At 45.2% G+C, this 10,443-nt stretch overlaps 1 protein-coding gene across 1 annotated transcript; it reads right to left on the bottom strand.

Annotated features, from left to right (window-relative positions):
- Window positions 1–303: 303 nt before the first annotated feature.
- LOC107191725 lies at window positions 304–10,025 on the bottom strand. The gene is made up of 7 exons (XM_015580824.1): window positions 9,918–10,025; window positions 6,892–7,106; window positions 6,486–6,629; window positions 5,349–5,501; window positions 5,015–5,263; window positions 4,697–4,948; window positions 304–4,389 (listed from the first exon to the last, which is right to left on the bottom strand). Exons 1-7 carry the CDS (start codon window positions 9,952–9,954, stop codon window positions 304–306), a joined length of 5,136 nt encoding a protein of 1,711 aa, XP_015436310.1. The 5' UTR covers window positions 9,955–10,025.
- Between the last annotated feature and the right edge of the window lie 418 nt (window positions 10,026–10,443).

Here is a 10,443-nt window from a genome sequence, read left to right on the forward strand (position 1 = left end):
ATCAGAACACTATTTCAAACAAAGGATATTAAGGTGCGTATCCTCTTATCGTATCACTGTTATCATCGTATCGTATTGTATCACATTTTTGTACGCAACCATCCAATGCTTGCCTGTCCACATTGATACGCAACGGTGATACGATACAAGGATACGCGACAAACGGATACGCACCTTAAAATGGCTCGACATCAGCGCCACTCGAAACGTAAACACAGAAAATATTGAAATCTACAAATCCTGACCGACAGATGTCGCACTGTCCAGCACCGTGTACGATTCGATCGCTCGTAATGGACCGGATCAATTGAAGAAATCATCGTCGTCGAACGGATCACTCTCCCTGACGAATATATTCACTGACTCGGACTTCCTGATATACTGATCACTCCTGGACTTGTTATTGTTGTTATTGTTATTGTTATTCCCGGCACTGTACTTCCCCTGCCGACTGTGATTCTTCAGGGGCAAAGTGGTGACTCGATGTTCGGGTACATTATCCTCTAGCTCGGACTTAAACGCGAACGCGTCATCGTCGTATCTTAGATCGCCGTTGAAAAAGGAGTCTCGACCACTGTCTTCAGAAACGAAACCATCGGCCACCTGGTGGGTGTCTTTGCTGTCACAAGGCATCTCTTCGGGTGTCGCTTTCAGGTCGGATGGTAGCCTTTGTCGGTCACTGGCGTCACTGGAGGCACTTGCCGTGGGCGTGAGGTCATCTTCGAAGTAGCTAGACCTCTTGCTGTAATCCCTCTGCATCTCTTTTCTGGGCAGATCTTTCGTGTACCTTTTGCTGGAACCGGGACTGGGCGGTGGTTTCTGCTCGTTCACGTCCGAACGGATCCGTGGCTCGACCGTTGCCAAGGTGTCAACTGCAGATGGGTCGACATGCTCTACACTCTGAGCAAAGTCGTCTTCGAAAGGGCTTTGGGTCTTGGCGTGAGGCTGACGCGGTTTATGCCTCGGTATTCTCTTACGATGAAGACTTTCGCTCTTGGTGTCGGGTCCTTCTGACCAGTACGGTCTCTCCGCCCAGCTGTCGTATTCCTGGTCGCTGCCCCAGTAACTTTCACGGCTTCTGGAACGCTGCGACGGTCGTAGGTACGGATCAGAGTCGTTGTCGCTGCACTCGGACCTGGAGGTGCCGAATTTGCTTCGTGACTCGGTGTAGACCATGTCAGCGTTACGACCCTCGTTGGCGCTATTCGGCCTCTTGTGCCAGTGACGTTTTCTACCAGACGGATTGTATCTAGGTGAGTCGTCCCCGGGTCGATCGGAACCATACTCCTCGTCCCAGGTGTCTGGATAGTCGTGGGGTCTTTCTCTGCCCTCACGATAGTAGTAGTAACTCTCCCTCGTTGGGTAATCAAGATCAGGTGGGCCTGTCCTTCTGTTCCAGAATCTGGCGTCCTCTTCCCACCTTCTTCTCTCGCACTGTCTCCTATACCATCTGTCCTCCTCATGATAACCCATACTCTCCTGGCTACCGAATCTATCCTCCTCGTTCCACAACGCCAGCTTCCTCTTCCTTTCCTCGTCGTAGAAAGATTCGTGCGGCCAGTTCCACCGTTGCGGCTGTGTTCGACACTTCCAGTGGGCCTCGTATTGCTCCTCTTCGTCCTTGTACGGCATCTTCCGATGAGGATAACGTCGCGACTCCTCGTCCCATTGACTCTCGTCGTGCCACGACGTGGGATCACGTGGTCTGTGACCGGGATTCTTAACCCAAGCCGTGTCGCGGGTCTTCTTCGCCATTCTGTCTCGGAAACTTCTGTCCCTTTTGTTAGCGGAGGTGGGACCAGATTCTTCGTAGTAAGGTCTTTCACCGAACCCTGGAGCGTTGAATCGCGGGGGATGACCGCACCAGAATCTTCCCTCTGCTCGACATCTTCCGTTGCTTTCTTCACTTTCCTCCTCGTCCTTCCATTCGTTATCGCTGTCGCCAGACTGTCGATAGACCTTGAACGAAGCTTCCTTGTGAAACTCTTTACCGTCAGGTGACCATGGTGAGGTGCTGGTTATAGGAAGAGGACCTTCGCACGATGGCCTGTCGGTTCCAAATAAGCCGCTGTCGAACTTCGCCCAGTTGCCATCGTCCTTTCTATCGTCCCTGTCCTGCTTCAACTCGGTGAAAGGGCAGAAAATGTCGTCTGCGTTCAATGATTTGGTCCCTGTCGCGGCGTGTGTGCCGGTGCTCAGCATTTTTATCTCCTCGAATATGTCCATACCCATTAGTTTCGTGTCATCCTCCTTTTTCGGCTGCTTCTTCGGACTGGAGGACGAGGGTGGCGTGTCGGAGAACAGATTTAACAGTTCCACCTCGGCTATACCCTTCGACTGATTCGAGGATTGTATCACCGGGGATACTCGAGCGGACGTGGACACTTCCTCTTCGGCCGGTTTAGGCAGTGGCTCCGGCTCACCTATGATCTCACGCAATGCAGCATACCTGTCGCTGGATGTTGATACTGACGGCTTCACTTCAGTTTTCTCCACCACCAATTCATTCTCCTCTGTATTACTTTCCGCTGGCTTATCAGCATCTTCGTAAGCCTCGCTGGTCTTCTCAGGTTCCTCTATATCTACTATGGAGTTTCGTCGATCAGAGTCTTCTTCGGTTTCAATGGTAGCCTGTTTGGCCAAGAACTCTGCTACAGTTTCGGTCTCTGTGATCGAAGTTCTGACCTTGTTTTCGGTCTCGATAGACTGGGCTTTCTCGCTTGTCACGCTCGAAGAGGACTCGTTCTCTTCAATTTTTGCATCAGACGGCTCTTCTTTCGCTAAATCCTCGTTGCTCGGCGGAAGTTTAACCGTTAAGTTCACCAGAGAAGTTAATGTCTCTGGTTTGTCCTCATCCTCCTGTTGCGACTCTGTGCCTTCGAACGTTTCCTTCATTGCATCGGATATCTCCTCCTCCAGTGTATCCTTCATTATATCCTCTTCGTTCTTCTGCATCTGCTCCAGCTCTAGCAACTCCCTAAAGACAGCGTATTTGTCATAAGTAGCCTCGTATTTCATATTCAGCTCACTAGTCTTGACAAACGCTTGATTCTCCGCGTAAAGTTTCGAGTGAACAACGTTCGAAACAGGTTGTGTCCTCGTGGTCGTCACTGATTCCTGTTTAACACGATCGACATCTTCGTTGTCGATCGCAGGTGCCTCTTTAGTGGACAGTGTAGCCAGACACTCGGTCAACTGTTGAAGCGTCAGACTTGTCAGCTCTTGAACGGTCATCCCAAGGCTGTTGGCAAGCTCGTGCAGATTAGACGACGTCAACTGACTCAGAGTTATATCCAACGAAGGTTTCGCCTTTTTCGTGGTGGTGGACGTGTTCGTGGAGGTAAAAAACGTAGACAGATTCGTCGTGGGTACCATGGAACTGAAGGAATCCTCAAACGTCGACGTAGTTATCGAACCGATCAGATCCGACCTATTGGACATCTGAACAGGAGGACTGAAGTTATCGTCGAAGTGTCCTTTTATGTCCTTCGACGGACTGTTGCTTCTTTCCTTGGATGTCACAGGCGAAGGGTGTTCTCGTTCTGGGAAGTCATAGTGGAAGTATCCCTCGGTGTGCGGGGGTCTTGGCGGAGGTTTCATTGCACCCCTGGATCCTTGCTTCTTCGGGGGTAATGGAGGTGGATTGATCAGAATATTAGCTATTCCTCGCGGTGGAGGTTCAGGTACAAGTTCCAGTTCCGCGGAGGAACTGGACAGTCGCGAGTTTGCGTCCGAGGAGCAAGACTTCAGTGGAGACGCGGGTGATTCGCTGGTCCCCGAAAAGTCGACCGGGAACGGCTTGTCTATAGACTGTGGCTTACTGTTCGGTAGATCGATATCGAAGTCCTTCTTGCGTACCGTCTTTATAGGACTCGGAAGCTGGACCAATCCGTGCGTGGACTCGGTTGAGTCTTTATCCATCCTGCTGAGCAATGAAGCAGTCCCGGAAGCGGACACAGCTGAAACCGGCGGCGATTTCACCAATGAAGGATCCTCAGGTGGCAGAGAGACCGAGAGCGGCTGATGGTGAGCCTGTTTCGCAACGATTTCCGTCCTTCGGGATGAATCGGTACGCATGAAGACTGGCGGAACCGGCTCGGTCTCGTCGAAACGATCGAAGTTCGCGAAGTTACTGTCGTCGAAGTGATTGTCCTGCGATATCGTGTCGTTCCGTGACTGTTTCGATGTCTCCAGGGCGTCCGCGATAGGACTGAAATTGGCCTGGAATGTGTCTGCCGAACTGGTGGATACGAGGTCCTTCAGTACCTTCTTCGGGGGATTCTTCAAGTGCTGGAAGAAGTCCTTCTTATCCACATATGGTTTTATCAGACCGGTTCCTAGGGGATCTAACTCTGTGAAGACGTCTATTTGGGGACTTTTAGCCTGGGACTGTAACAAATTAAGTATTCGAATTGCAGGATAAGCAGATGGGTATTTCAATTAATGTGTTTTCATTTAATTATATGTAGTTCACTCTCATTAACCGGTGAAATACTGACGAGTAACGAGCATCCGGGGATGGTATGGGTCACGGAGAGCAATAAAGTAAAAATACTTCTAGAGGATGAGCCGCTCTGAAAGCTAAGGAATCCTAAGGTACGGTGTCCTAAATCAGTACATAATAAAGGCGGAAGGATTCATACCCCATACTAAGTGTGTCTCAGGCTACGGAACTTCGTGGTACTACGATATTTACCTCCTCCATGTCCTTTTTGACGGGTGTGCTCTTTGCTGAACTCGTCAGCTCGTTGTCACTGAACAAATTCTCCGTTTCCTTATCGAACCATTGCATCGAGCCTTGGAGCGGTGGTGTCTTGGTCGTCGCTGTCGCCGCTGGACTCGATGTGATCGACGACTGGGACCCAGGAACTGTTTGCTGTCGCTCTAAATGTCCTCTTTTGGAACCTGACGGTGGCGGCGGCAGGATTGGACGCACAGTGTCTTCCAACTGTGATTATCGTTACAAAAATTACATAAAAAAACTTTTGCTGAATATGTGTTAAACTGTACGTACTTTCATGTTGGCGAATGAATCACCGAACGGATCAGCTTCGAAGAGATTATCCGCGGATGGTGCTTGGCTCTCAGGAGTAATTTTGTCCATGTGATGGATTCCCTGCTGAAGAGAGTTTAATTCGAACTGTAGATCCAATAAATCCGCTATCACGCCGCTTTGAGACTCGTTTCGTTTGTCAGATTGTTTCTCCAATTCCGAATTCGTGTTCTTCACTCGATGAAGAGAGGTTTCGCTGCCTGCTGCGCCCTGCTCAAACAAATTTAATAATTCATTTTTATCCTTCGATCAGGTATGTAATATTATTCAAAATATATATATTTTACGAAATCACCTTTGTATCTGGAGTCGGTTCGACGAAGATACCGCTGGTATGGAATTTGATAACGCTTGTGGCACTCTGTGCCAGATGTTGCTTCGTCAGCTCGATTTCTTTCTTTTTCAGTTCGAAAACCACTTGGAACAAGTCTCTCATCGCAATCACCACCTGTGCGTAACATTATGAAACACGTGGAAAATTTGTTAAAAAAAAAAAATCGAAAATCTGAAATCCGATTGTTCGATGTATGTAACATGAAAACCTCTGATAAATTTGACTCTAGTGCAAACGAAATTTGTACTAGCCAAAACATTACTCAGAAGACAGTTCTTAATTTTTTTTTATTTTTGAATATGATTATAGTATTCGACAGAAATTTCATATTTCCGAAAGCGGCGTCGACTGTTGTGTTCCGTGCACTCGAGAAGAATGTTCGAAAACGAAGAGGGAAACCGAGGGAGTCGAGCTTGAAGAAATTGCGATCGCTTTGAACGAGCACGAAGGGAATCGGTGTATAATCGAACAACAATCTCCCGCGGCGTATCGATGAAGTGCCAGGCCGAATCGTATAATGCAATTATTTACATGCCCCTCCGGAATTACTGAGCCACCGAGGTCGATATTGCTCCTCCGGATTGGACAAATATCATTTTAGAGCCCCTTGCGCCGCTAAAGCGAATCGTTCTCGATAAACGACACGCTTGAACTGCATTTACGAATTGCACGAACGGGTCCTACGATCGAATTAAAGCTCAGCAGCTTACGTTCCAGCTGCTCCTCAACGACTTTATTCAAATTACATCGGTGTAATCAATTTGTCAATTTCACATTTGTAATTTTTAATCACTTATGGTTCGAAGTTCACGCGGATCCTTTGAGAAAAACAACGTATTCGTATTCTAGTAATTTAAGTTTGAAGGCTTTTCAAATAATGCATATTGAAATAAAACTTTTAGTATAATTCTATAATTATAATTATTCAATTTATTCAGCGAAATATGGACAATAGATTTCCATCTTTTACTCGTCATTGAAATTTCTGGTCTCCATCGGACATTTATCGATTGTATTTAAGTTTGAATTATTTTTGCGATATATTTGTAACTATTTGGATAAATTCCAGTGTCCACTTTAGCATCGTGTAAATCTTACTTGACTCGCTGCTTTGTCCGTTTTGATGCCAAAAAATCGGTGCCCAGTGTCGGGTGACCCAAAAATATATCCGAACGCCCTCGAGTCGCTCATATCCTGAGCGATAAACGATATCTTATGTACAGGGTGGTGATACAGACAGTCCTGAAAAAAGATATGTACAAACACCGTCATCGTGGTTCGCGATAAACCACATGTAATTATAATACATTAAAAATCGAACGAAAACTCTCCCTCTTAATATAACAGAAATAGGCTAAATAAAAAGTTATAGGTAAAAAAGTCTTGCAGTACGAATAATTTTTCCCACGCTGAATCTAGTCGTTAAAATGATAAAAAGTAAAGGACTGAAATGGTTGTTAGATTAAAAACACGAGGATAACAGAAATTTCGTTAGGCTTCTTACCCCTGATTTCTCGTCCCGCAAGCGTAGTCCATCGATGCTAACCTGGACGGAGATTCGTTGTTTGTGTTCGCCGGCGGCACGAATCGCCATCTTCAGATCTGCCAAAGCCGCTTGGCACATCCGGTCCCCCCGTGCTTCCGATACCTCCAATATGCCAATCAGCTTTGCCTTGAACGACACACCCTCCCCAAGAAATCGGGTTGGTTCGTTCCTGACTGCAAGCATACCCAATTTTCGTTCCGTCTGTCGTTGTTTCGAAAAATTTCCATCTCACCGTAAGATAAACAAACTTTATACGTAAACTATATATCATCCTTCAAAAGATGACGTTCAACAGCCCTCTTTTTTTTTTATGGTAACGTTCCAAATGTTACAACGTTGAATTTTTAACGTTAATATAAATTGGTATTGGAAAAATAAACATGGACAGTGGTCGTGACTTCATAATCACTGATAAATAATCTGCAAATTTGATTGTTTATAGCAAACCATGGTCGTCTAAAACTCAATATGAAAATGCCAATAATAAACGGCACAGTTGCGAATATGCTGGAAGATTCTAGTAAAACTTTACAAAAACAATTCTTCAGAAGACCCCCACAGCGCTATAGCGATCGAATGGTGGCGGCGACTAATAAAGAAACGTGAAATCTGTCGCGGTAGATACTCGTTTTAATAACCCCGCATGCGGTCTTATTCAAACTCACGCAACGGTAGAACCGTCCGTCGTGGTGGTATTGAATCAACGGAACCGAAACTGCAGGGGGCTAGAACTGATCCGATACCGATCGTTTCAAACCTCTTGAACTAATATATTGGTCGGTCATACGATCAATTTGTCCCCGTGAAACACGTGAAATGAGAATCATCTCAAGCGTTCTCGAGATAAGCAATTTGTTTCGCCCTTCGTCACCGCCACGGAGACGAGTAACGATGCAAATTTAATTTTTCTCTCGAACGGTTCCCATATTCAGGGACTGGGGAAAATTGTAAAAGAAGAAAAAAATAGAGCTTTAATTCGTTGGATATATTTCATTTCTGTGTATCGTCCGATAACGGCGATCACAGGCTTTGTCTTTCCACGGACGATTTGTCGAAATCTCCCTCGGTCTACGGCTTTTCTGCGCACGCTTTTTTACGACCCCTCGCGACTTTAATAGTCACGACCACACCGGCACATTTGTTTGAACGTCCTACTCGTGCGGCTCGAGTGGAGAACGCCAACTGTCGATACTTCAGACTCTATCCGGATAACCAATTCATGCCCTTCCACCTCCCCCCTAGCCCTCTTTCCTCTTTCATGACGGCCACCTTTATACGAGCTTTTTCCTTCGCACACATCTTCCCTGTGCCGCGCGCGTTTCGTGGCACATGCGACTTTCATTCGCCCCCGCTCTGTCACAACAATCACTCTTGCATCGAGCATCGCTAACGTAAGACAATGGGTCAATAAAATATAGCGGCTCGGGGTAAGAAGTACCATTACAGTGCCGTTGTGTAATCCCGCGGAAACGCACGAGTATGTGGGGTGTCTTGTTTCGAAATGAAAATTATCGAATCAGCAAAATTTTTGGATTATGAAAATAATGTTGGACGATCTGAAAGGAAATCGTCGGTAAATTGAAAGAAACACAACACTGGATGGAAAAAAATGACAAGAGCATATTCAAGGTCATTTGAATGTTTTTAAAGGGAAGTCTGTTTAAAAAAATTTTGAAATATTCGTGTATTTAACAATGTTTCTCCGCATATTGTAGCATATTTCGAAGTTATCCTGTTGTAGTTTGCAGTTTTGATTGCATGTAAAGAAAGATACAAATTTGTGGATTGACTTCCCAGTGTATCTAGAATTTAAATGTGGCTCGCGCTGTTTTAAATGTCGACGCGATCAAACGTGTGGAAACAAAAAATTTTAATTTATGTATTTTAACAGAGACTGTAACACTAAACTAGTTTCCTATAAAAAACATCTATTATAATTAATAACAGATTTGAAAAAAAGATTTCAATGAAAAATCCTGAAACGATTATCAGTAGGGAAAAAAGTATGGCCATAAACTCATTGTAATATAGACTGCATACAATTAGAGAGTTGTTAAAATAGTTTACCGGCCAGAACATGACCGTTGAAATGTGTATTCAGATGATGCAGAATAAATCATCACAAATAAAAAATTATGTTATGCGTAAGCAAGAATCATCCCTTCCAAGAAGGATGACGATCGATAACATTCATCGAAGAAGGTAAAATAATGATTATTAAATTTAACTATATTCTTCAATTCAAATAATTATGTTATAACCTCTTGAATGATGACTTCGCAGTAAACAATTTCAAGTTATTGTACAATTAAAATTATTATTCTATAAGAATGTTTCTATTCAATGTTAGTTTTAAAAAAAAACATGATTATTTTGATATGCATTAAATGAATCCTATAAATAAGCGTATTAAGTTAACTGCGCTGTTGTGCAATATACATATATAAATTCAGTAGTACAGTCTGAACTGAAATTTATACCGAATGAAGTGGTTAGTGCATCCATCTGGTGGTGAAACCGCAAAGGTGTGCACACAATAAATTGTATTACCACAGTCGATAATATCAAATTGTAATGAACGCGCGAAAATTCTGGCTTGACACTATTCTTTCCAATAAAAAATCTACCTGCTCTAAGAATTTCTGAACAACAGAATTCATGCATCTATACAGTACATCATACTACCATTGCGTATCACGTTATTCCGCCTGATTCGAATCGAGCGACTGTCGTCTTTCTCCCTCTTAAAGAAGGGAAGCCATATTCCAATGCTCCCTTTGACCGATCTGCAGGGTGATATCACAACGTCATGCATCGAGAACGTTAAAAAAAATGCACGGTACAAGGGCGAAGCCTCCAGTCGCAGCACGTAAACGTTGATTCGAATCACAACGATATCACTAAACCACAAGACAACGTAGACAAAGCACGTTTCGACGTTTCCATGAAAATTGTGCAACTCGTAAGGGGTGGTTTTTACTCACACTTGCACGGACTGTTTTTCTTCCGTAAGGTCTGCATCGATAGTTCCGTGTAGGCGACGAGAGAGTATCGGATACAGGAAAGGAAAATATTACCGATCTTCTCTCTCGGCGCACCCTCGGCCGACGCACTATCGTGGATAGATATTCTCAACACAGGCACATGTCGCTCACACTTGTCTTTCTCCCTTGCTTCTATCTCCGTTGCCCTTGCGCCGTTATCTTTCCCTTTCTCTCCCTCTCTCCCACCCTTTTTCACCCGCGGTCTATCTCGTGCTCCTGGTGTCCAGCCGTTACTCTTCCGTTACTCCCTCTGTCTCCCTCGTTTCGTGTATTTCCACGGAAGTATGGGACCGCTGTGTTTCACGTACAGTCGGTACCGTTTGCCTCGAAAATATGCCCGCACGTTGCCGTAGGTAGTCAAGAGAACACCGAGATCACCGGGACACGGTACGGCGATCGGTTTTTCGTGATACAGACGCACGGTGTGAAAATACGGAGGAAGTAACGGCCGCCCCTGCCGGCACGG

Source organism: Dufourea novaeangliae, unplaced genomic scaffold, assembly GCF_001272555.1.
Source record: "Dufourea novaeangliae isolate 0120121106 unplaced genomic scaffold, ASM127255v1 scaffold228, whole genome shotgun sequence".
Lineage (NCBI taxonomy): Eukaryota > Metazoa > Arthropoda > Insecta > Hymenoptera > Halictidae > Dufourea > Dufourea novaeangliae.

Coding starts and splice junctions, on each gene's coding strand:
- LOC107191725 (XM_015580824.1), bottom strand. CDS start 9,954: ATGCAGACCTTACGGAAGAAAAACAGTCCGTGCAAGT. Junction 6,630..6,891: donor TGCGGGACGAGAAATCAGGG/GTAAGAAGCCTA, acceptor ATCTTTTTTCAG/GACTGTCTGTATCACCACCC. Junction 5,502..6,485: donor CGGACAAAGCAGCGAGTCAA/GTAAGATTTACA, acceptor TGTTACGCACAG/GTGGTGATTGCGATGAGAGA.